This window comes from Ips typographus, linkage group LG1 (genome assembly GCF_016097725.1).
Source record: "Ips typographus isolate SLU linkage group LG1, UJ_Ityp_2.0, whole genome shotgun sequence".
Classification (NCBI taxonomy): Eukaryota; Metazoa; Arthropoda; class Insecta; order Coleoptera; family Curculionidae; genus Ips; species Ips typographus.
In genome coordinates this window covers 19,958,800-19,986,630 of record NC_138422.1, presented here as the reverse complement: position 1 = coordinate 19,986,630, position 27,831 = coordinate 19,958,800, and the positions used below count along the sequence as shown (strand labels likewise).

At 34.6% G+C, this 27,831-nt stretch overlaps 1 protein-coding gene and 1 long non-coding RNA gene across 7 annotated transcripts in view; one reads left to right on the top strand and one right to left on the bottom strand.

Moving 5' to 3' along the window:
• The window catches only part of LOC145731929 (antichymotrypsin-2-like), a 46,169-nt gene that overhangs the window by 17,880 nt on the left and 458 nt on the right, over positions 1-27,831 (bottom strand). Inside the window, exons 1-4 of one of the 6 annotated variants that reach the window (XM_081983929.1) lie at positions 17,713-17,931; positions 10,816-11,717; positions 8,361-8,502; positions 125-6,978 (exon numbers count right to left, since the gene is read on the bottom strand). In XM_081983929.1, coding sequence (XP_081840055.1) covers positions 6,803-6,978; positions 8,361-8,502; positions 10,816-11,717; positions 17,713-17,782 — 1,290 coding nt within the window. In that variant the 5' untranslated portion in view covers positions 17,783-17,931 and the 3' untranslated portion in view covers positions 125-6,802. Of the gene's footprint in view, positions 1-124; positions 6,979-8,360; positions 8,503-10,815; positions 11,718-17,425; positions 17,562-17,712; positions 17,932-27,831 lie in introns of those variants that run through there. The other 5 variants (XM_081983936.1, XM_081983940.1, XM_081983922.1 and 2 more) reach the window with 5 other exon arrangements.
• LOC145732030 (uncharacterized) overlaps positions 13,903-27,831 on the top strand; it is an 86,659-nt gene continuing 72,730 nt past the window's right edge. The window contains exon 1 of the long non-coding RNA XR_014178926.1: positions 13,903-14,166. This is a non-coding gene — a long non-coding RNA (uncharacterized LOC145732030). The remainder of the gene's footprint in view (positions 14,167-27,831) is intronic.

The following is a 27,831-nucleotide window of genomic DNA, read 5'->3' as shown; positions in this document are numbered from 1 at the left end:
TTTTATAACAAAATTTTTGTCCCAAAGCGTTATGATTAAACGTTTTGTCAAAAAAACCGAACGCCACTCTTATTTAGACACCCTGTTCAGTTCTTGTAGAGCGTGGGGAATAAATAAATTACAGTTTTCACGATAAACATTTAGAATATATTATATAACAGACAACATATAAAAAGCAGATCATAATACGATATTTCCACAGATCTAAACGCAGTAAATAGAATAACTACACACAAAGTTTCCTATTTCGACTAATCAATACTTCCACAATCGCTAACAAATACTGAACCAAACAACAAAAACAAACATAAAATAAAACTACATTATTAGCATTTTTTGTGTGATAATGCAAATTTTTATATGTACAGGGTGTCCGGATTTAGTGTGTTTTGACAGAAAAACCCCCTTCCTATAGAGCCCAATTTTTGAATAATGACAAAAATCGTATTTCGATGTCTGTTAATTGACATAACTTTCAATTTTATATGGAACTCATAGTCGAATATAACTTTAAAAAATGTCTAGTTTTCAACATTTACTACGATGTAAGTATGTCATAATTATTCCTACAAATAACTGAAATATGAAGTTAACTTGCAATGTGTTATTCATAACATACACACACCAGCAAAATTAGAGGAACGGTCAAAATTTAGACTTTAGTTTAATATCAATTTCCTCTTCAATCCTTCGCTCAATTTTGATCATCTTTTTTATGAATTGTAGCTTGATTCTTCATGAATACATCTGTCTTATTATGACTTTTAAATGGTTTGTCTTTATGTCATATACAGGGACGAAAAGAAAGTAAGAAATTTTCTGTACTCTTTGAGACACCCTGTGGAGAGAACAACTGAGAATTGAAAACAGTTTATAACATCAAATTGTAGACCGTTATTTTCTGAACATTTCTCTTTTTTATTCCCTCTGATATTTCAATTATTAAAGAAAATACAGGGTTTCGAAGAAAATTTGGATATTGATCTTATTTTTCCACACCTGTTTTAGAGGTAATCTATTGCCATCGTTTCCTAATCAAACTTGCTATACGTCATTGGTTCTTGTCAAGCAAAAGTCAAGAACATTCATCATTTTGATTCTTAAAAATCCAACATGGGTGATAGGGCTTCTACTGATGTGGCGAAGGCTGTAGCATTGAATGAAGTTGGTAACAAGTTACAGCGATGTTGCTGACATGTTAGGAAAATCAAAATCTACGATATATCGTAATGTAAGACGTTGGAGACAAACGGGAAAGTATGTGAGGAGACGAGGTCAAGGAAGAAAACGGTCAACCAAGGCTAGAGATGAGACTTTCATAGTCTTGCAAATATTATTGAATAGGCGAACTGGAAGAAGAACAAGTGCTCGGACCATTAGCAGGAAGCTTAAGGAAATTGGTTTGAAGGCCTATAGAACCAAGAAAGCTCCATTACTCCAGCAACGTCATCGTGTGGCCAGACTAGGCTTTGCTAGGGAGAAAATTGGGAAAATGATCAGTGGGCCAATGTTTTGTTCACAGATGAGAGACGATTTTGTGTTAATTCCATCGACGGCAGGGAAAGGTTATATCGCCGCCGAGGAGAACAAGCTAAACAATTTAATTTTACTCCCACTGTCTCCTATGGTGGAGGCTCAGTGATGGTCTGTGGTGGAATATGCTTAGGGGCACGAACAGAGTTGGTGGTTGTTAATGGAGCTTTAAATGCAGGTGGATATATTCTTGATGTTCTGCAAGAGCATGTCGTACCATTCGCCCTCCATATCGGAGAAAACTTTTTGCTAATGCACGACAATGCCCGCCCTCACAAGGCTCGTTGTGTCTCCGACTTTTTGAATGTCGTCGGAATAAGAACAATGACGTGGCCGGCATGTTCTCCAGACATTAATCCGATTGAACATGTTAGGTAGACGATTAAGGTCCATAACTCTTGCAGTTCAAAATCCCAAACACGTAGCAACTGCTCTGGTTGAGACTTGGGACAATCTGCCTCAAGACATGATCGATAATGTCATCAGAAGCATGAGGAGACCGATGACTACCGTGATAAGGACGCGTGGAGGGCACACCCGTTGCTAAAACAATTTTGAAAATGTTTTTGCTCTACAGGCTACAGGTGGTATATTCTTGGCCTTTTGAATCTTTACCTTCATACATATTGTTCGTTAATTTATTCTTGTTCTGATTGTTTTGACCAGTTGACTTTGAACACCCTCCGGTTTATTACAAAGCACAAATTGGAGTAGTCCTAAGCCTGGATAAAGTGTGCACAAAGCATTAAAAATTACATTTAACCAAATGCAGTAAAAGGGACTTTCTAATTACCCCTGTATACTTTTAAGAATTCTTTACACAATAAGCTGATAGGTAAAAGTGTGACGTGACCAACTTAAAGTAAAAAGTTCTCATAGAGACGACATGAATTTCATTTCCAATTCGAGTGTCGACGTTGGTGAAATTAAGATAAATATTCACCTTTTCTTCGAAACCCTGTATTTTTATAACTTTAGCTAACAAGAAATAAATAAACGTCACTTTTGACAGCTGATTTCAATGCCAACATGAATAAAAACAAAAAAGTGTAACATTTCAGTTATTTTTAAGATTAACTATAGACATACCTCCATTGTAGTAAACGGTATAATAGACATTTTTTTAAAGATATAGCCAACGGTCATTTCAATTATTCCAAATAGTCAAGTTAAGTGAATTTTTCAGAAAACCGAGGACATTACCAAAAAACCATGCACGCCACTGGAATCACAACGAAAAAGTGCCACTTTAAAGTTTCACTTCGATATTTTAATTAACAAAAAAGTAGTGAGGAGTTTCTAAAATGGGCGAAATTTGAAAAACGCCCTCTAGCGCCGCGACCTTACAAGATATGGAAATACGGTTTTTGCCAGCAATCTTTCTTCAAAAATCGAGCTCTAGACATGTATATTAGTTTTTTCCTATCTCGCCGGGAAATGGGGTTTTCCTGTCGAAACACACTAAATCCAGACATCCTGTTTATATGTACCGGTATTTTTGTGATAGCGCGGTTAAAGACAATATAGTCCTCGTATTTACCTCGACCAACCCTGTATTATAATTTCCGTCAAGACAGTCGGAAAACTGCTATTAGACGTCAATTTACAAATAACAACACTATAAAAACCTACAAATCAAGAAATAAACCACAAAAATAATTATTTTTAGTTAAAACATAATCATGCATTTCGTATTTCTAAAGTAGGTCTTTGGGATACAGTGCTTGCTTAATTTAATGTCCTTCTATTTTGTCTTTGAACTGTCTTTTGAACCACTTGATATTTCTTTTTAAGATTCGAAGGGGTTATTAAATATCACAGTGTGGAACAGTCAAATGGAATAAATTCGATAACGAATAAATGAGAGCGTGTTGGGAAAAACGCTTGGACACGTCGATTTGTATTTTTAGATGCGCATTTATTAAAAAAAATAAAAATTATATAGGGTGTGTCATGTGACAGTGGCCGATACCAACTTTCTTATTTTAAATACAACCCCCTGTATATTATTAGTTTTTTGGATTCTTCAGAAAATTGCCCCATACCTATCTTCAACTGTTTCGGAAATATTAAGTGTTTTCAGATGTATTACAAAAGTTAACATTAAAAAAAGAAAATTATTTTATTTCACAAATTCGCTATATTACACTCAATACTTATTTTCACGAACATTTTGAACATCTCTTTTAGGGTAAAAACACACGGAGCGGTTTGTGTCGATTCGGCCACCGAGTCGGCCGCCGAAGCTGCGCTTGCTTTATGTCGTTTCTGTTGAATGAAACAGACGGTGCTTTTTGGAGCGGCACGCAGTCGCGGTGGCCGCGCGTACCCTGCCGAACACCATGCGCCGCGAACGGTTTTACGATTCTGGTCGGCATGTCATTACATGTTTGCTAATAGATTGAAACAGACGTAGGGCGGTTTTGTGGCGTTTTTTTTATTTTCTCGTACTTCAGTGTTGCCAGTGAAATATTTAATAATGGAAAACTTGGACATTGAAAAATTAATTAATGAAATTCACCTTGACAAGCAATTTGGGATATGCGTTCAGAAGATTATTCCAATAAGATTAAAAAAACGAGTTCTTGGGAAGAGGTAACCGACGCTTTCATGGGTGAAGTGAAAAAAATCATTTATTTTTTCTCTCATTGATTATAGGATGAATCCAATATTTGCGCTTCTTTTGTTTTATTCTCTTGTATAACAAGCATGAAGTTGTTAAAAAAAACAAATCATCATCACTTTCATCAGAAGAAGCCATATGTAATGCTTTCAACGTCGTGTTCAATTTACAACTAGACAACATTGATATTTTGAATTAAGAAAATCGCCCGTCAGCACTTGTAGTGACGCCCCGTGTGTTTTAAGCCGCTTTTCGCCGAGCGGTGGCCGACTCGGCACAAACCGCTCCGTGTGTTTTTACCCTTACATTGAAATTAATGTTTTTTTGTTTTTTTTTACGTGAAATAAAATAATTTTCTTTTTTTAATATTAATTTTAGTAATACATCTGAAAACACTTAATATTTCCGAAACAGTTGAAGATAGGTATGGGACATTGTACATGAATTATGTCTAGAATTTTCTGAAGAATGCAAAAAAATTATAATATACAGGGGGTTGTATTTAAAATAAGAAAGTTGGTATCGGCCACTGTCACACCCTATATAATTTTTATTTTTTTTTAATAAATGCGCATCTAAAAATACAAATCGACGTGTCCAAGCGTTTTTCCCAACACGCTCTCATTTATTCGTTATCGAATTTATTCCATTTGGCTGTTCCACACTGTATAAAGACATCCGGCACACTGAGTTGCAATTTAAGCTCCTGAAGATGGACATTTCTATGTCCAAAATTGGTTGAGCAGGTTTAATTCTTGAAGACTGAAATAAAGCGTTATGGAGACGACTGTGTGTTATCCCCTTCCTTTGGTACTTAAATAGGGAATAGTTAAGAGAATTTAGTGGGCAATCCAATACCGTTTTAACAACATTAAATTAGTGCTTCGTTATTTTCCAAAAAACCTAAACATTTTCAAAAAAGTGCCGTATTATCTCTAATTTGAAAATTTTCCGATTTTGACTTGAACAGTATTAGACCAACTTTTTAAGGACTATTTTCCGGTGTATTTTGTTTTTAACTCCGACGTTTCAGTTTCAAGATACCATCAACAACTCCTTTTTTCCTTATGAACGCCATCTTGCTTTTATCTAGCTAAAAAAGCACGTTTTTTGCTTTAAAATGTTAAACATGTTAGAAAAAATATTGTTGTTATCTAAAACAAGCTAATTTTCTATTTTGTTACGACGCCAACTTTACAAAACACACTTTGGCAATCTAGTTGTTGATTTATTAAAATACGGAGCTTATAATCTTTTAAGGAAAGAAGGTATTTGGATTTATTGTGAACTGAGATCTTACCAGCTATTGGAGAAACTGTGCCTGATAAAGCTGATTTTAGAAAATTATGGTTTCGACAGAATGGCTGTCCTGCAACACAACGCGCGTTATGGATTTTTTTAATGAACATTTTGGAAATACTATAATTGCATTAAACGGTTCAATCCCATGGCCAGCTAAAACGCGCAGACCTATAGAATAGAATAGAACAGAAAAGAAGATTATCAGATTAGGATTAAGTTGCGTTCAGTAAGATTAATAAAAAATTAAAAGTAAAGTCAGTTTAGACTTTTACATATTAGGACATTTTTTTAACATTTTGCAATAGTTTAGATTTTTGCATAACGTAATTGAACGCATGCAAAAACTAGTTCTCCATTTAGTTAGTTTTTCTTCAGACCCTTAATAATAACGTATCATCTCTGTTTTTCATATGAACAAAACAAAATGTTAGAAAATAAATTAAACGTTTTTTTATGTTAAAAAAATTAGATAATTGAGCAGTATTTTGCTTTTTACTGCAAATTTCAAAAATCAACATGTTTTGTAACATGTATACAGAATTTTTATTTTAAAGCAAAAACCAAAATGGCGCCCATGAAGAAAAAAAGGGTTGGTGATGGTACCTTGAAACCGAAACGTTGGGATTAACCGAAACGTTGGGAAATACACAGATTTGACGCCGTGTGACTTCTTCCTTTAGAGATTTCTAAAAGATCCTGATAGAGAACTGCGAAGCATTAAAATACTATATCTGAGCCAACAGACGCTTAATAACACCAGAAATGTGATAAATCGTAATTGAAAACCACAATCACAAATGCTCAAAGTAATGTTTCACACTTGATTGTAAGAGACCAAATTTGTATTAATAAATAAACATTACGGCTCCATCGCCAAAACTATATTTTTTTAAATAAAAATGTGTACTGCTCGAAAATCGGATCTTTTTGATATGATCTTTTCATACTGAAACCGTTAAACCATTGATATCTTCAACCGTAAATATGTCGAGAACTGTTGCAGTTAGATGAGACAGAATACAAAAAGAAGACAAAGTGTTTCTATAATAAAAAACTAAGTTGACAGTTGTAACTTAATTTTGAACCACCATAAATTTACTACCAAGAAAACTGCAACCAAAACCAAAAAATCTGTAAAAAAAATTTACAATCTTTAGAAGTTAAATTTAAAGTGATTTCAAATATTCGAATGCTTATTTAAGCAAGATGACTAGCGTAAGCACTACTCAAAGTTAGTGTAAGTATTTAAATATATAATAATCATATTCAAGTATCATAAATGCCCAATTACTATAGGTACCTATTCGAAATATTAATCTCAAACTGTCAACAAAATAGAACAGATTACAACTCCTCATGCTTGTTTAAATGATCAACTGAAATAGTTGGTTCTACTATTTTTCCATAAAACAGTATGTTCTTTCTCAGTAAAGTGTGAGTGATTAATGCACATATAAACGGTTTATCGGCAAAAAATTCATACGGTTCTTGTATAGCTCTTCTGGAGCGAACTCCCATACCTAGAAAAAAACATTAAATTCAATATCCTGATTATATTATCCTGTAAAGGCATTAAAGTGAAAGGTGCTTATTACAGCTAAATAAAAAATAAAATGTTAATACTTACACCCACCGAAATATTCCCACAATCTAAACTACTTTGGCACCTCACATAATATATTATCTGGTTTGAAATGCGAAAGTAAGCTTGATAGAAGTTTATTATTACTGAAACACTGAATAACAAACTTTTCTATAAAAGTTGCATATTCGTTATTTAAATAAAAGCGAATAAATGCAAAACCCTTTTGCCAAAACCCTCGTTCTACTATTTGCAGCTGAAAAATATCCGGTGTGTTAGTAACTGGCAGTTTTTCGTTAAGTTCGTAAAAAAGAGTAAAGTTAGTAAATAAGCAAAATTCTTAAGCATCTAATGATATAAGCGCGGTTGTTTGTTCCTTTAATTGTATACACAAAGCTTATTTTTTTATTAGTTAGAAATATAATTTTAATACTGAAATTGGAATAAGTCCAGAAAGTTTTGAAGGAGAACTTCTTACGTTATTTTAAGATGCGATACAGAATAAACAATTAAATATAAACCCCAAAATGGTAATAGAACGTTTTACGTATTCAGAATAAGATTAAGTTCTGCAGCTAAACATTTTACGTACATGTGACCTTTTTTATAATATTTATTTGTTTTTATAAGTCTGTTACAACCGAGGTGACAACCTAGAATTTACTGAAACCTCCGTGGAAATTATACGCGTCTTTGCAGTCGTTTGCCTGCATTTAATAGATTAGATAATAAATGTATACAATGTTTCCATTTTAAAGTAAATTTTGTGTTGTTCTTCAAAGACAATGAGCGCAACTTGTATGCAGAAATACAAACAAAAATAGAACGGCGTAAGAATGTAATAGACAAATAAACGTTTTGAATGTGACAAATGTGACGAATAAGGAACGTCACATTCAATATATTTACCTGGCCCTTATATTATTAACTCATTCATTATATTGTTTGATTCTGTGCATATTAAACTATAATTTTAACAACCATTAATATTTTTGATATATAAATTTTCCATAAACAGTGTAGAAAAAGTGGATTATAAATATCCAGACTACAAGTATATACTTTATTAGGGGATATGCTCTCAAAACATGCCTCAAGACTTTTTCTGGGATTTAAAGCAGAATATACATATACCTATAATATAGTAGTTTTGGGTTTTCTTTTTATTTAGATTATAATTGATTACTCAACCGGTTTTTGCACAGAGTCCTTTGGTTATTATGGAGTATGGTAAGATTCAATATTTTAATACGCTTGAAGACATACTACTATGTTACCTACTTTTGTGCCAAATTACACATGCAAAACTCAATAACTTACCAGTAGCTGCAGCAGCTTCGGTGCCCTCTTCGTTGACCTCAATAAAAGCTTTCTGTATTACTTTGCTAACATGTAGTGGTTCTGGGCTTTCAAGCATTCCTGAGAAGTTAGCACTCTCTTCGAATATGTCTCCTAAGCCAATCTGAAAACCATATTTGTTTTAGAACATTGCTTTATACAGGAATTAGTGTGGCACATACGTTAACCGTACTGATCAAAATAGAACAAAAAGTTTCTGTAAACTAGTGCACACATAATTATTTCGAAGGATTGAATCCCATACCTAATAGGTTCCTGGCACATTTCTCCTTTTTTCGTAAATTGATGTTACTTAGAGGTTAAATACATAGGGTACACTAATTTCTTGTTTAAATTCCCGTTTAAAAACAATCTCCGAATTTAGTTATCATTTTATGTACGACCATGACTAAAATTAATTAATTGGCAGTGGGAGAGAGAGCTGGTGAAAATACCCGGTTTTGAATTCGTTTTTACAAAAATGATGAGAATCTCATTCCAGTTGAAATCCTACAAGAAGCTCAAGAAACAAGATTATGTCTGCTACCAGCAAAATGCAATAAATGTTTGTAGAAGGAATTAATGAAAATCTTCTACAACTGGAAAAAGAAAGGGTATAAGAAAAGGAGCAATTACAGAAAAAGTGCTATTGTCATACTTTTGCAATGTGGAGAAACGGTTTGCTGCTTCTTCAATTTGGACAAAATATTCTATGCTAAAATTTATGTTTAAAGTGCACAGACCATAAGCTAATGCTTATTGATATTTCAAAGTATAGTAAACTGACTTTATACTTAAAAGCCGCATCCAGAAATTATAAACTAAAAAGCTCAAAGGTACTGGAGAGAAACCAAATTGAAGAATTTTTGAGAAAAGCATTGGATAAGGAATATTTACAAGGAAGTAAATTCACGATGTCACTTGATACAGGGTATCCGTGTCCGTTTATATTAGCCAGAAAGGATATGGTAAACAGAAAATTGTTTTAAAACAGTAACTTGCATATTTGGTACAATATAGCGAATTTTGGCTTAATTGTCCTTTGGCGATTAGAAGTGACACATGGTTGAGACCATGTGTGAAGGGCAACGGAGATCTAATAACCAGCAAGACAAAAATTTTGAATAACTATTTAACCAGAGTGATACAAACAACGATGTACCGGTCAGCTTCCAAACTGCGGAAATGCGGGACGAATACCCTTTTCGACTGGAAATTGAGAACGCAACAAAAAAGTTGAAAACCAACAAATCGTCTGATCAAGACACGATAAGCGCCAACCTTCTGAAGCACGTCGGAAACACAGAGGCATCCTAATTACACGAACTGATAATGATTATCTGGAAAAAACGAGAGAATCCCGGAAGACTGGAAAGAAAACATTATATTCCTTACACACAAAAAAGGAGACAGAATGGTATGCAAAAGTTTTCAAACGTAGCATACAAAGTGCTGTCAAATATAATCTTGTCAAGAATTACCCCATTCACAGAAGAAATAATCAATCAAATGTTCACAATTAGACATCTACTAGAAAAAAGCTGTGAATTGATTATAGATGACAGGCTGATAGTGTAAAAATAGTTAAGATCTGGGAGACAATGGCAGAATTAGGGCCACCTCACAAAAATACAAGACTAACCAGAGTTTGTGTAGAAGGGTCCAGATGCAGAATAAAAGTTGGGAGCAATATGTCGGACGTTTTCAGGGTGAGTACGAGTCTGAAGCAGGGTGACGCGCTTTTCCCTACTCTTTTCAATATTGTCTTGGAGAAGGTCGTAAGGGACTCAAAAGTCCAAACAAACCTCTTCCAAACAAATGGTTTACAACTCATACTTGCTTATGCAGACGATATTGACTTGGTGGAAACTAGCGTAATAAATAGCAAAGGATCTTTTATCGGCTTCTGGAGTTTAGCCACCTACTCAGAAATACAGAAGTAGAACGAATGCAGAACTGAGAGAACTGTACGACAATCCAGATCTGTGCAACATAATAAAAGCTCAACCGCTTAGATGGGCAGGACACGTGCGTAGGCAACTCGAAGACAAGCTAATACGACTGGTATGGCAGAAAGCCCCAGAGAGGAAAAGGCTGCTTGGAAGATCCAGATTGAAATGGCGAGACAACATTGCTGCGGAAGTCAAAGTTTTTCCCATCAGTCAAAATCTAATAATTTTCGTTTCATTTAGAAATGGCGAGGCTTCGGAGTTTTTATTTTTCTGCGGATGTATCGTGCTTTAACTAGGAAACATTGATTTCGTACTTATAGGCAAAAGTTATCGAATAAAATTTGATGCCTTGGATAAATATGCCACGTTTCTCCGTTTCTCACAATGCAATCCATTTCAAAATAATCATCTGCACACCAATACAACAGTAAACTTTACCATTTGTGACATAAATTAACGTAAGGTTATTCAAATAAAATACTTACCCTTTTTAAAGGATCATTTAACTCCACCGTTGTTTCAATTTTAAACTTAGGCAGCTTAACTGTAACCTCGGTCTTGTACAAATTTTCGGTTATCTTAGAAAGATCTGTTTCCGTCAGTTTTCTTTCAAGCTCTTTAATACCGTTTCTCTGATTGGGCAAAATTACTATCAAACTGACATCCCGATTAGAATAAGGCAACTCCAAAACTTTAGCATCCAGTGTTTCATCCTCTTTGAAAAAGAACTTAGCTTTGTTATTCATCATTTGAACGTCTATCGAATCATTTTCGTTTACGTAAAACTTCTCCGTTTTTGTTGATTCTTTTTTGAATTTTGTTGCCCAGTTTCCTTTAAAATAGATGGCATTGACTAGTACTAAGCGAGTTAACGAGTCGACATCATCCGGTTGAATAAGATTCTTAATCTTGTTCTGAGTTTTATTCTCAACCCAACTGTTTATCTGCTTAGCACTAGCAACAGACTCGTTGAAATCAAGTGGCTGAACTTCTGAAAGAAAGTTCTTTTCTATAGTATCCTTAAAAGTGGATTTCAACGCGTATCCTTGCATGACATATATTTTGTTCGCCATCAAAAGCTGAACATCAGAAACATTGTTCAAATGATTAATTATGTCTTTGTAGCCAATAGCGGCAGCAGGATGGTTTGGAACATCCAAACTTTTGCCAAAAGCTTCAAGAGTTGGACCTTGGGCTCCTTGGTAAGCCATTGATAGTACAGCATGGGCACTTATAGGAGAGAAGAACACATTGCCCGGTCTTTCCGCTAAGATGTTGTATAGTTTTGTTGTAAAGTGTCCTGTGCCTTTAATAACGGCAAGGAGTTCATCCTTTTGACTCATTGCTTCAGATGTTAGTAGTAGTATTCCAACAAGAATCACAGCACCTAGAATTAAAAAAATCTATTAAAAAAAAGAATTGGTAAATAATATAAATCTACCATTTAGATATTAAAATCGTTTTAAATATAAAGGCAATTTACATACAATTTACAACAAATATTTCGAATCAAAGCTGGAGTCTACGAACAACCTAAACAATTAATCATTCAGCTAATTTATAGCCTTACTTTGTATTTTAAATATAGATACAGTTGTACAACAGTGGTTCAACCTTAAAACTTGGTTCAAGTCAAAAACGTATTGACAGCAATGCATTGCATATGGCAAAGTTCAAGTACCAGTCGAAGTTCAACTGAACTAGTCTTTGAACTGTGTCTGCTCTGCATCAGGGATCAAAGACGGGTATAGCTGAACTCGACTGGTACTTGAACCTGCCCATAAGAAGAGTATTGCTGTCACTGGCTGTCACAAACCAAATTAATTTGACAGCAATGCTATTCTTATGGGCAGGTTCAAGTACCAGCCGAGTTCAGCTGAACCCGTCTTTGAACCCTGATTATACAACTCGGCCTAAGTCAAGTAGCTTGACAATTTAAAGAAATACTTGACCTGACTTGAAAACCTAAATACTTGAGAAATAGGTACTTCACTTTTTTATTGCAGAGCTCGATTTGATATCAAGTATTTTCAAAATACTACATAACAGGGTTCAGAGGATATATATCCAGTGATATATATCTTGATATTTACAGCTTGATATATATCCGATATATTCGATATTTTTATTAATTGAATAAAAACCGGTTTCAGTTATTCAAAGCATCAAAAAATTATTATATTAAGTATCAAGAATATTACGTAAGCTTTACTGAACGATGACAAAGTTTGGTTTTCTAATTTGTCTGAGATTAGTAAAGCTGTTACTGTGTGTCGAGAAATAGATAGTTTTCAGAGTCGCATAATAAAAAGTTTATTTTTTTTGTATAGAAATAATATAAGTTATTATAAAACGATTTGTGTTAAAACAAAATATAGCTTAAGTAAGCATAAAAGAAAACAATTTTTTTAATTTTTTATATTTTTTATAGCTAAGTATATAAAGATTGAAAATGATATATATCGGATATATATCTGATTCAGGAAAAATGACGATAAAACTTAATTTTTCTCCGAAAAAGGTTAACAGACAGAAATAAGCCCAGTTCAGTGACTTCTGACTGTTGCGTCACATCTCTTATCTCATTTCATTAGACAAAGATCAATTAAGATTATGAGTTTTATAACCTGATACCAGTGTTATTGCTAGTTTGACGGTTCAATAAATGTCAGGTTATTTTGATTTTTTTGGCTTGAGAAACTTGATTTAAGTTGCCAGAATCCTCTAGGGCCATTATTAAAGTTCCAGAAGCCTCTACAAGGATATTAAACTTTCCTATAACTATTTTACATTGTCAGAGGCCTCTAGAATCATTTTGAAAGTTCCATAGACCTCTAAAAGCTATTGAAAACCTTTCCTTTAACAACTTAAACCTTCCAAGAATTGTTTAATTGTTGGTATATAAACATTGATTGGTTGATGGTTATATACTATGTATAATTTCGTATAATCATTTTGACAATCAATCCATATCACATTTAATCACCGACATACGTTTTTTGCTAGTGATTGTAACGCAACAGTCAGAAATCACTGAACAGACTTTATTTACTTTTTCATGTAGTATCTGAAATTCATAGTATTAAAAGCAAATAACGCTTCCAGTATCTATTTATGATGGATCTAAAATGTAATAAAAGACAATTAAAGACCAGCCGCAAGAAGAAAAATTGCTGTGTGTTTGTACTGGAAAGTATGTTTTTGTTCCTAATTTTAAGTTTGTGAAATTGTTTTGATATTTGACTTGTAAAATTTCTGCTGGCATGTACTTTATTAATAAATATTGATTGATTGATTGAAAACATGTTGAGAGGCATGAATGTCATTGAGAGCTTTCGGGAATTCGGCATAAGCATAGAAAAATCTGACTTTTTGACGTTTTTGTCAAACTTTACCCTATATTTTAGCAGTAGGCAGGATGGTCAGCGGATATTAAAAGAAGCCAATCCACGATTTTGGTTAGGTTACCTAACCCATAATCTACTTAAATTAGGCCATTTTACCCATTTCAAGGATCTTTTCTAAATTTTTTTAAGATATCTTAAAATTTTTATTTTTTGATTGGGCTTGGATAAAAGAACGAAGGAAGATCCAAATTAAATAGAAAAGAATTGCCAGACACCAATGGGCTTGGCTAAAATATTAAAAACTACAGTAAATTTATCTAAAAACATGAACTTTGCTATAACAAAATTCGTTGTTGCCTATTTTCAATAACTATTAGTTTAAGAAATAAGAAATAAATAATAAAGTATTTGCCCCCCAGAACCACTAATAATATTACATTTACAGGAAATAGGTATATTAAGTTGCTGCAGTTAAAAATATTGCCAATAGTCCGTTTTTTGACTTATATAAAAAATTTACGTTTGCTGAGTGTTATCCATTAACCTGTATTGGTTTCACTCTGCCAAAATTGGCAACATTGCAATTTGTTATAAAAAAAACCGATATAAATCCTATGTGCATGTTTTTAGCTGAATTTAGGATAGTTTTTGATATTCTAGCCAATCGCATTGGTGGGTAATTTCTTTCTATTTACTACAGTCCTTCCTCCTCTCTTTTGTCCATGCCCAGCCAAAAAAAAATTCTTCTCAGATTTGAAAATTTTCATTTCATTGACAATAGTATTAAGACTAATAATAAAAAAGAAATATATTGGTTTTAAGGGAGATTTGTAGTAAAATACAAGGTGTTTCAGAGTTGTGGTGACAGAGGCTTAAGAGAGATTGCTCTGGAAATGTCTTTCTCTTTGTCATTGAGATACAATGAGATGTAAAGTGTATGTAAAAAAATATAATATAGATATACAGGGTGCCACAAATTTGTGTCTATATATGGGAATCTCAAAAACGGCAAGAGATACAGAGTTGGTTAAATGAAGGCAAAGTTGCCCAATTTCAAGTTCAATCTCCGAAAAAATACGAAATTTTGGAAAAACGTTTTTATTTTATTGTAAGCTTATTTGATGAGATAATTTAAATTTATTGACACTTTGTAATTGCAACTTTTCTCCCTCTAAAGTCATATTTGAAATTAGACGTTTTGGTTGTTTTTGCCAGCAAGTGCTTTGTTTTCTGTTTCAAATGACCTGCAATACTTGATTAATCTTTTGAATTTTAGGTTAGAAAACTTTGTTAGAAGTGTTTTTTTCGGCTATTAATCTAAAATTGGTAGCAGTACAGCATACAGAGATAGGTACATGTTTTAAATAAAAATTCTGTATAAATTTCAAATTTAATGAAATCCATTATGAATTCCATGAAAACTTTGGAAAGAAGTTGTGTGTAACATCTGAAGAGTGCAAAAACTGTGATTGTATCAAAATTTTACTTAAAAAAATAAATCGGAAAATTTGGTTTTTCTGCTTCAATCTTTGGAAATGGAAATACCTTCTTGGCACTTGTGACACTTCTTGTAACAATGTCAGGTTTTAGGGGAAAAAAGTTGCAATGACAAAGTGTCAATAAATTTAAATTATCTCATCAAATAAAAAAAAAAAAAAAACAAAATAGCTTACAACAAAATAAAAACGTTTTTGCAAAATTTCGTATTTTTTCGGATATTTCCGGAAGTGATCGATTTTTTTAAATGTTAAAAGGGCATAAAATTGAACTCCAAATTTCTCAACTTTGCCTCCATTTAACCAACTCCGTATCTCTTACCGTTTTCGAGATCCCCATACTTAGACACAAATTTGTGGCACCCTGTATAAAGTGAATAAAAAATAAATACAATTTTTTTTAATTCAAGGGATTCTATTCATTTAATTCTACTTTGAGAGCATGGACTACTACTACAAGTTGAATTATTATTTATATTTAATTATTTAACAATGTATTTAATAACTATCTACATAGATGCAAATATATTTTTTCTTATTTGAGCAAGAAAAAGCAATAATAATAACAACTGCAAAATGAGTAGGTCTCCAAGTAGGTATACAATTCAGCAAAGTCTGACTACCACAATATGAAAATTGTATCCTGAAGTTCTAGTTATTTATCTAGTTTCAGGTACTTCCCGAGGGGTAAACCGCTGGGGCATTAAGGTGTACAAACTTTAGGAACTAATGGGCATTACTGGAGGTACATTGGTACTTTGAAAACTATTAATAGAGTTGGGAACGTCTAAATTATATTATAAAAAAAAATCATAATAGCTATTTATGTAACCAGTTACGAAAAGATCGATTTTCGAGGTCCTACAATTTGAATGAGTTACACAATAAGACATTTTCGAAACGTGTTGCATACATATTTTTTTCAAATTTTGACCAAAAAGCGGTAAAAACCATCTTTTAAAAGTGATTTAAAACATGAATTTTGTAATTTTACTTTTAAAAATTTTCACGTTCTCTAGCGACAAAACCGTACCCCTAACCCATTAACTTTTATACGTCAATAGAAAGCTAATTTCATTGGCTATTCATTGGCATATAAAAGTTTATACAAAGTGAGGCAAATAAGCTAGTTATTGATGATTGAACTTAAGAATGCACCAACACAGTCATGAAAAAATTTGTCAATTTTGACACCCTCTAGCGGCCAAACCGTCTAACCTATCCATTCAAGTTGGGAGACTGTTAGAAAGCTCATTTCATTGGCTATCCATTGACGTATAAAACACTACTAAAAATGGTGCAAATAAATGAATTATTGAAGATTGAATAAAAGGATGCACGAAAAAAGTCATCAAAAAATACTCAACTTTAGAGAAGTTAGAGTGGTTACAGTCAAGAAAAACGTTTAGTTAGCTTTAGCATATTTTTGGAAATCCCATTATATTTTCTATCCATGGACATATAAAAGTCTATAAAAAGTGTTGCAAATAAACAAGTTGTTTGACAGTCTTGACTGAATTTGACAGCTACTAATTTAACCTTCAATAACTCGATTACATTGACAGTTACAGGGTGGTTCAATTTATCAATTTAAAGAATTTTTTTTTTAAATAAGTGACCTAATACAAACTTTTCTTAATTTTCAACAGAGAAGTTATAAGAATAAGGAGTGTTTAATTTGGAAAACATCTTTTTTAGAACTGACGTCTTGAGCTCTTTTTTTGATGATCCTGTAATAATATATTTTATCCTTTTTCTTCACCCACTCTTAGAACACACCTTGTATAACATGACAAAACACAAAAACCAAGAAAAAAAGTTTCCTGATATGCATAAATTAAAAAAATTAATTTTGGACTGAAAATATTAAATTTCACATAACTGGTTAATATCTCAGAAACGGATACAGAAAAGTGTATGACATTAATAAATTTGACATAGAATCCAAAAATGCAATAATATACAAGGTGTCCCATTTAAACTAAGCAGCAGTTGATATTTACTTCCCGTTAAATCGTTGCAAGTATATTTTCTTATTTTTACTTTTTTTTTAATTAAAAAAGGTTTTTTTAGATTCTTCTGTCCTGGTAATTCAGAAAATTAGTGGGTATTGTTAGGTTAGGCTTGAGGTTAGGTTAGTTATTGGAAGTTATTAGGAATTACTGGGCATTACAAGGAATTAATGGACATTATTGGCATATTATAAATGAGTGTACAAAATTGTACTCAGTGGTTTACTCTTGGGTACTTACCTATATAGACAAATTTCTCACTATTTTTTTTTATTCTATATGGGAGTAAACAAATTTATGAGCTACTTAAAAAGATCATACCACAGTAATACCGGCAATAATGTGAACAGGAGGAAAACCTTCATAAACTGGGTAGCAAAGTTAATGCTAATCAATAAATTATGATAAGTAGAATGATGTGACTCACACTTAAAAAAAATGAGGTCACTTTCCTTTTGACTTGTTTATTGATCCATACTTAGTTGCCACCTACTAACTGATTTAAATAAAAGTAATAAAGCATTTACCAGATTTGAATCTGCCAATCTTCTGGTTACACTGAAAAGATGAAACTAAAAGATTTCTGTTTCCAGTCATCAATGTATTTTCGGAGCACTTAAAGCTTAACAGAAAAACGGTTTTTTTAAACAAACTTTGCAACTAGTCCTTGCTTTCAAAAGACTCTTTTGAATAAATAAACATTTGATGTAAAAAATATACAAACTTTATAAAAAAATGTTGTTTTGACATACAAAAGTAAGGTTAGATTTTCAGTGTTTGACATTGACAGATTGACGATTGACATTTTAAAGCCAAGCCAGAAGGATACGTTCGGAATCACGCTTGACGAGTGGTTTGTTAACTTTTTCTGAGGTTTGTTTTGTTTGCAAGTTGAAATATCAGTCGCCAAGTGACCCGCTTTTTAAAGTCTGAGCTTGAAGCTTCAGAAGCGCCTACACAACGGCTAAAATGACTAAACAAAAAACATAATACTCTATTTTAACACAGTTTAAATAATTTACTAATTCGCACAGTTGTCTTCGGTATCTTGTATCGGTATAAAGGTTGAAATTATATGTTTTGTTACTACAGCTGCTTGTTTTGAAAAATTGATTCTTATTTTCTTTAATTCCTCTGTGTCTTGGAACCCAGAGCAAGGTGACTTTCGTTATCTTTGCCTAGTTTATTGAGTTGGCCTAGACATTTTTCTCTTAAGAAGCACACATATTTTGTTCTTGTACGATTGTATAGGGTGACCAACTAAGGTAATGATTCACATTTTTTCAAACAATGATTGGAGCAAAACCTAATTATAGATTGAAATGTGGCTAAGCCTCATCAAAACAACTCTATTAACCACCAAAGAAAAAATGAGAGAACAAAGCAAAAGGAAGAACAAAAAATGGACCGACAAAACTTGGAACGTAATAGAAGGAAGTAAGTCTCTCAGACAAGCAGGCAGAAATAAACATCAACAACAAAAAACCAAATATAGGAGGCTGTTGAGGTGCGAGAGAAGTGGCAACACCGCGGACCGAGAGAGCATCTACAAGTCTTATAAGGTGGACACGAGCCTCCCCTTTGCTCCGTATATTTCAGTTGAAATAAAGTGTAAATCAAAGAAATAAATACAGTCCATTATTATCAACGTTAACATTGGTCCATCGACCGGATTTTGGTGAAGTTTGGAGAAGAATAAACCAAAAACAGTGCCCATATTAGTGAAACTAAAGGCCACATCGACGAAGTTATTAACGCGGTGCAGTCGTGCACTTGACGCCACTTGAAGGAAAACGCAATTTCAAGAAATTTGCGCCACGGGTCAGACGGCAAGTAGAGTTTATTTATTATTTTGTAAAATATACCTTCGACTGTGTCATAAATGGCTAACATTACGGAATTGAAAGCCAAAAGGGGTGCTGTAAAATCCAAGCTAACTCGTTTGAGAACTTATTTACAGGAAAATGTTATAGGAAAAATTAATGTTCCTGATAGTGTATACAATCAGTTACAAGTTAGGTTGGAAAAAACAGAACCTCTTTTCGAAGAGTTTGAAACACTACAGTCAGATATAGAGTTGCTAGATGATTCCGACGCAGGCGAAAATGAAAGAACTTTGTTTGAAAATATATATTTTGAGTTGATTGGCGAGGTTAAGGCTATTTTAAAGGTTCGCTTTGAGAGTTTAATTGCAGTGGATCGGTTGAGTGCGGTTCATGCTGAATCAGTGGTTGGTTCAACGTCTAACGATCAGGTTCGCTCTATGGTAAAATTACCTCCAATATCAATACCAACCTTTGATGGTGATTACAATCATTGGTTAGAGTTTAAGGACATTTTTACAGCACTGGTTCATGATAATGAAACACTCACAAATATACAGAAGTTTTATTACCTTAGAGCTTCTTTAGTGAAGGAGGCTGCTCAAAGTATTAAGTCGTTGCAAGTATCCTCTGATAATTATGCTGTTGCCTGGCAAAGTTTGTCAGATCGTTTTGAAAACAAAAATATGATTATTCACAGTCACATTCGAGATATTTTTGAACATCCTAAGATTGTTAAAGAGTCACACGTTGAGTTAAGAAATTTATTTGACACATACACAAAACATTTGCGGGCTCTTAAAGCATTAGGAGAAGAAACTGAATCTTGGGATCGTTTAATTATATACATTATGTGTAATAAATTTGATGCAGTTACTAGACGCGATTGGGAAAGTTTTAAAATTACAGGCGACTTACCAACGATGAATGATATAAATACATTTTTAAAACAAAAATGCGATATTCTGGAAAAGTTGGAAAGCTGCAAACTTAATAAACCCTCAGGTGAAAGTCAAGTTAGCAAGAAAACTCGAGGCTACGGGTTTTCGGCTATTGAAAAAATGAAATGTTACTTCTGTCATGAAGAACATAGTGTATTTAATTGCAGTAAATTTTTGGGTTTGTCGGTAGCTGGGCGCATTTCCGAAGTAAAGAGATTAAAATTGTGCTCTATTTGCCTTAGAGACACACATCCATTTTGGAAATGCAAAATGAGAAAATGTTTCAAATGTCATAAGGCACACAACACAGTTTTACATTTTGACCGAGAAATTCCTAACAATCAACCAAATGTGCCAACCGCTGGCGCTCAAGAAAACGTTATAGAATCACCCGAGAATTCGACCGCCGCCATTGCACGCGTTGGGACCGGGGCCGATCGAAATATAATCGAATCGCAATGCGACGTTGCGCGATTGGGCGGACCGTCCCAAGTTTTGTTATCGACTGCGATGGTTTTACTAATGGGAGATAATGGTAAAATAATAAAGGCACGCGCTTTACTGGACGGGGGTTCACAATCAAATTTTTTATCTGAAAGGTTATGCGACAGTTTAGGATTAATATCGACTCCAATTGAGCATATAGTAAAAGGCATTGGTCAAACAGTTACAAATGTAAATAAATTAGCAAGTTTAACTATTCAATCGTGTAATGGTGATTTTCAGCAAAAAATAAAATGTCTTGTTTTACCTAATATAATATGCAAATTACCAACTGTCAGTTTTAATAAACAGATAATTAAAATTCCAACTTGGATGAAATTGGCAGATCCTACATTTAACGAGGTAAGTGACATAGATTTACTGTTGGGTTCTGATATTGTTTGGAGAATTTTAATTCCTGGCTACGAGACATTAGGAAAACATTTGCCTGTATTAAAAAATACATTATTTGGTTGGGTGATTGCAGGAGAAGTAGGAATGTCTGGCAGTTCACAAATTTCACAAGTTAATTATTGCAATTTGGTGATAAATTCAGACGCACTAACAGATAATATTATTGTTAAGTTTTGGGAATTGGAAGAATTAAGTAAGACTAAAATATTATCTGAGAGTGAGAAAATTTGTGAAGATTATTTTACAAAGACTGTCAAAAGAGATGAGTCAGGAAGGTTTGTTGTTAAAATACCGTTTAAGCCCAATCTAAAAATGTTAGGGAGTTCCCAAGAAATTGCCAAGCGAAGATTTGAGCTGCTTGAACGAAAATTAATTAAAAACTCAGAACTTAGAGTAGAGTATAACGATTTTATGAGAGAATATTGCGAACTTAAACATATGTCAGAATGTGATGAAGAAAGTAGTGAAGGTTTTTTCCTACCACATCATGCGGTCTTGAAAACGACTAGTCTAACTACTAAGTGCAGGGTAGTCTTCGATTCTTCTTGCAAAACTGACACAGGATTATCCCTCAATGATGTCCAGTATGTAGGGCCGACCTTACAACAAGATATTTTTTCTATATTGACTAGATTTCGAACTCATTTATATGTCATGACAGCCGACATTTCAAAAATGTATCGGCAAATACTGGTGGATACAGATGAGCGAAAATATCAAAGGATATTTTGGCGTTTTTCAGAAACCGATGAACTTAAGATTTATGCTCTGAATACCGTGACTTACGGCAATGCTTCATCGCCTTATCTAGCAGTAAAATGTTTATTTTACTTGGCTGAAGAAGTAGAAAGCGAGCATCCATATACTAGTAAAATAATAAAAAGGGATTTTTATATGGATGATCTGCTTACAGGATCGAACAGTCAAGAAGAAATATTAGAACTCCAAAAAAGCGTAACTTCAGTTCTCAGATCAGCCGGGTTTTCGCTACGGAAATGGTTATGTAATGATGATGACATCTTGAAAAGGTTTGAGCTGGATGAAAGTTTAGATGTCAGCATGATACACATTGGCCAAGGAGAACAAAATAAAACTCTTGGAATATACTGGGATTCCAACAATGATTTAATCTGTTATAAAATCAATGTTCCTAATATGTTAAATGTTGAGTGTCTTAGTAAAAGAGCAATATTATCAATAATTTGTCAGATATTTGATCCTTTAGGGCTTTTAGGTCCTCTGATAATCAGGGCAAAGATAGTCATTCAAGATTTATGGAAACACAAGGTAGGTTGGGATGAGCAAATACCACAGCAAGTACTGGAGTCCTGGAGTGAGTTTCATCGAGATCTGGACAATATTGGTAGCATTAGGATCCCAAGACATGCCATGATAAATGGGTATGTTGCTTTTGAGATACATGGATTTTGCGACGCGTCAAACAAAGCTTATGGAGCTTGCGTGTATCTTCGTTGCCAGTTGCCCTCGATGGAGTGGGTTGCAAATTTATTATGTGGAAAGTCTAGGGTAGCTCCGTTGAAACAAATAAATATACCACGGCTAGAGTTATGCGGAGCTGTTCTGTTGAGTAATTTAGTAAAAAAGGTAGCCGAGTCGTTGGAAATAAAGCCCAGTAAGCAGTACCTTTGGACGGATTCAACAATTGTACTAGCGTGGATCAGAGGTACCCCAACCAGATGGAAAACTTTCGTAGCAAACAGGGTAAGTGAGATACAAACGTTGTCCAACGCCAATGACTGGGGACATGTGAATTCAGGCGACAATCCCGCTGACTTATTGTCAAGAGGTGCTTTAGCAACAGATTTAAGTCAGAGTAAGTTGTGGTGGTTTGGACCCAAATGGCTCAAGCTCAATTTTTCTGAATGGAATTTACCAACGGAAGTTTTGCCAGAAATTATACCAGAACAGTGCAATTCCCTGACTTGCACGTTATTAACAAAAGAAAACGATGTTATAACAGAGTTAACAAATAGATTTTCGTCTCTACCGAAAATTGTAAGAATCCTTGCGTACGTTTTAAGGTTTACTAAAAATATTAAAGAAAATCAGAGACAATTAGGAGCACTTTTACCTTTAGAAATTGACAAAGCTTTAAAATGTTTAATTATTGCCGTTCAAAAACAATGTTTTTCACTCGAATACGACCTTCTTTCTCGAAATAAACCCATTAATAAAAAAAGTAAATTGTTAACCTTATATCCATTCATTGATGATGGCTTAATTCGGGTAGGAGGAAGATTAAGGAACGCGAGTCAATCGTTTGACAAAAAACACCCGATAATTCTCCCTAGTAAACATCGGTTAACTAAATTAATAATAACGCAAGAACATGAACGACTATTACATTGCGGTGTCCAGACGCTTCTTTGCTCAATCAGAGAGCGTTTTTGGCCGATATCGGGACGAGGTGTTTGCAAAAATATTGTTCGCAATTGCGTGGTGTGCTTTAAGGCGAACCCAAAACCGTTAGAGTATTTGATGGGGGATTTACCTGCCTGTCGAGTAAACAGTTCACCACCGTTTGCAAATGTTGGTACTGATTACGGAGGTCCTTTCTATATCAAGGATAGAAAAACTCGGGGAGCAAAGATTACAAAGGCTTGTATGTGCTTATTTGTCTGTATGTCCGTCAAGGCAGTTCATATAGAGCTCGTCACTGAACTAACCACTGAGGCTTTCATGGCTGCATTTAGACGATTTATTAGTCGCCGAGGTAGACCAGTAAATATTTATTCCGATAACGGGACCAACTATGTAGGCGCGAATAATGAAATTAAAGCTGTTTATGAATTTTTAAAACAAAAGTCTGAAATTATTGCCAATCAACTCTCAAACGAACTAATTCAATGGCATTTCATCCCAGCAAAATCGCCTAGCTTCGGAGGCATTTGGGAAGCCGGTATTAAAAGTTCAAAATCGCATATTAAACGTGTAATTGGTAATAAGACTTTAACGTTCGAGGAACTTGCGACCATTTTGACACAAATCGAGGGTATATTAAATTCGCGTCCATTATGTCCGATGACGTCTGACCCTGAAGATTGTTCAGCTTTAACTCCTGCGCATTTCCTGATTGGCAAATCCTTAACAGCTCTTCCAGAAAGAGATTTAACTCAAGTGCCAGAAAACCGTTTAAAACACTGGCAGAATCTCCAAGTAATGGGTCAACACTATTGGTCTAGGTGGCATAAAGAATATTTATGTGAACTACAGACCAGAGTCAAGTGGAAACAGAAGTTTTCAGATTTGCTCCAAATTGGATCGCTAGTGATTTTGAAAGAGGATCATGCACCACCCTGCAACTGGCCGCTAGGACGAGTAACCGAACTAATGCCTGGAGCGGACGGTGTGGTACGTGTTGTGAAAGTGCGCGTAAGAAATAACAACGTAACGAGAGGTGTAAACAAGCTTTGTGTTTTGCCAAATGATGATTGGACTCAGAAGACCGATCATAATTAAGATATTAAGGATATGTAAAAGGCCTGTTGGCTTGTTTTTTCGCTACTGTTAGGTTTATTTAAATGACAATAATGTAAGTTTTAAGGAAACAGTAGTACATAATATTAGATTAAGTTAGTTATAAGCAAGTTGTTCAAGTTTCTTGTAGCATTGGACTTAAAGCGTAAATTTATATATTAGTTGTTAGTTAAATAGTTTCGAAAGTACCGGAGTACTTCCAAGGCGGGCGGAATGTTGAGGTGCGAGAGAAGTGGCAACACCGCGGACCGAGAGAGCATCTACAAGTCTTATAAGGTGGACACGAGCCTCCCCTTTGCTCCGTATATTTCAGTTGAAATAAAGTGTAAATCAAAGAAATAAATACAGTCCATTATTATCAACGTTAACAGAGGCTATATACAAATGTGCCGAGAAATCGAAAGCAGAATAAAAAAATTTAAACAACAGAAAACGAAACCCGAGTTCCAACACATTAAAGAAATTATAAGAGAATTTAAACTAAAAATGTGGAAGATAGAAGACAAAGAGGGAACAATTACCAGTGAGAGAGTCAACGTAGTAGAAGTTTAGCGCAAATACTACGAGGACTTATTCACACATGATACAAACAAGAATTAATACCCATCCCTTCCATCGGGAAAATTGAACAGTACCCGGATATACTAAAAGCAGAAGTAAAGCAAACCATCCGTTATTCAAAAAATAAGTCGCCAGGCTACTTTATTTTATCCACTTTCATTTCTCTGCATAAAAAAAGACTCAAGTCAAAAATGTAGCAATTACAACACCATGGCACTGATATCCCATCCAAGTAGTTATGCTTAGAATCTTACTAAATTGACTTCTTAGAGTGGCAAATCCCAGAAGAAGAAGCCAGATTCGTAACCGGAAAAGGCACCAGAGAGCAGATTATGAACGTTCAACAGATCACTGATAAAAATGTTTGCTGTATGGCTCATAACGCATGGTCCTTATGATCGTTGCACCTAACCGCTTTCTTCTTTTTGCGCAAGATGTATGTAGAATTTATCAATATCTGGTACTTCCGCTCTCGTAAATAGCCTTGAACAAATGAGTTAGCTTGGCAATTACATTTGCACTCAGATTCTTGACCTATTGTGTCACAAGAGCCTCCTTACTTGATGCTATATTGCTTTTAGTTTTGTTTTTCTTTTTCATCCCCTTTTCGCTGCTGTGGGAAATCTGGGAGCTTCTAGAAGAGATCTATATTTGTTAACAAATACAAACCAGGTCTGCGATATTACTAAATCGACTAGGTGTGTCCTACACTGCTTTCATCTCAGAGGATATCCGATCCTATCCAGCCTGGTTACCTGGTTAGAACGCATTCATGAAGATACTCTTAGCTTCCAAATAGAGAGAGGTGTGCGGCAAGAGGATGTCATCTCCCCCAAATTATTTACCAACCTTTTAGAGTACATGTTCAAACGCACAAACATCGAGAACCTCGGCATCAACATTAAGGGTGAAAAACATAGTCACCTTCGCTTCGCCTATGATCTGATATTAATTATAAATGATCTCAAAGAAGCGCAAAAAATGATGAGCGAGCTGAGCCTAGCATCCAGAGAGGCTGGGCTGAAAATCAATATAGGCAAAACAAAGTTCATGAAAGTTCCAGTTGCCAATGAAAATCTAACAGTGAACAACTTAAACATTGAGCAAGTATACTCCTACAAATACTTAGGCCACAAGATTCGATTGGAAAGGGATAATCAAACCTGCGAAATTGGCAGAAGAATAGGTCTTACATGGGCAGCCTTTGGAAGATTGAGCTACATCTTAAGAGTTGATATTCCCATGTGTCTTAGGAAGAAAGTCTTCGACCAATGTATTTTACCAGTAGGTGCTAACTTACGGAGCCGAAACACTGACTCAAATAAGAGTAGCGCAAAGAAGCATGGAAAGAATAATGTTAGGCTTATCCCTGAGAGATAGAGTTCCAAACACAAATGTGAGGAGAAGTGGAGTAACAGATGCCATCACAAGAATATCGACTCTAAAATGGAACTGGGCGGGTCACCTAGCCAGAATAAACGACGGCAGATGGACTAGAAAAATAACTGAATGGAGACCGCGAAACCAACGCCTTCCGCAGCAGAGGCAGACCGCCCACTCGTTGGTCAGATGATCTGAAGCGCATCCAAACCAACTGGTTAAATGCAGCACAGGATAGAGAGAGATGTGGACGGACAGTGGACGAACGTATAGCTGTGTGATGATGATGATGAAGATGACAGGACAGCTGATGCCTCTTTACTTTTTTTGTGTAGTTCTCTTTTTCTTATTTTAAGACAAGGTTTTGTTTAAGTCTAAGTTGTGGAGTGTGAGGAGTCTTCCTGGAGGTTGTTTGTGTTAATACTCTTTTGCAATTTTGGGTAGTCGATTATCAGCCATTCTGTCGACGTGGTCTTTCCATGCTTGCCTTCTTTTGGATTCTGGATCTTACAATGTCTGGAAGCCACATTGGGCTCTGATATAGCTGCTTCTCAATCTCTGTCTCTATGCGTTTTGCCCAGATTTGATCTTAGAGTCTTTATTTCGGTTGTTTGTAGCAGTTGTTTAGTAGCAGCTATTTCTGCTCGTATTGCTGTAGTATAGGCTCTTTTTCGTGTAGTTCTCTGTTCTTGTATTGGATTTCTCTACACTTTGCGTTTAGCAACTGCAACTTTGATGCATTTTTGATCTGTTCTTGAATCTATTTGTTTATTTTTTTATATTTCTCATCTTTGTTCTTTAAGACTGATTTTCACATATAGGTTGATGTACAGATTGTGTTGCTACTGTGCCTTTTCTATGCTGTGACCATGGTCCGATTGGTCGCGTCTGAGTCGAAATCAAACCGGTTTGAAAGCAAAGTGTATGTCAAACCCACATCTGAAAATCCAATCAACCCACGACAGTCGTAGCACGGCATAGACATGGTTGTTGCATGGACCTACATGTGAAAATCAGCCTTTTGTGGCTGACATCCATCAGAGTCATCCGACGCTGCTTCTTTCTTCGCTCTTTCCTTCCCTGTTGTTTCTCGTGCTGTCTTAACAAGAATATTTCTGAAGCTTGTCTATGTGCCTTTGATGTTCTTCTTCTCATTAAGCCTAACGTTGTTTGTTTCTGGTGATGTGTTAAGTTTTCTGTAGGCATTTTGTTGAAACTGTAAAGTTGAACAACATGTAACCATCGTGATCAACGGCGTCACCTTCCAAAATGTTCATAGCTACTGTTTTCTGTTCATCACTTGCGTTGCTCCAGGCACACATCAATAGGTCTTTGCATGCAGACTTAAGTTCATATAAACTTTCAATGCCAAATAAGCCAAAATTTAATTCCTTTTTGTTTGTACGGCATATATTATATATATGTATATAATTTCAGTTCAAATTGGATGGTTTTCATTACATTGAAACTCTTTTCTTGTAAAGATGCAACAGGGAATAAGCAACTGTTTAATATTTTCAAACAATACTTGTCCGCGCTTTAAGTA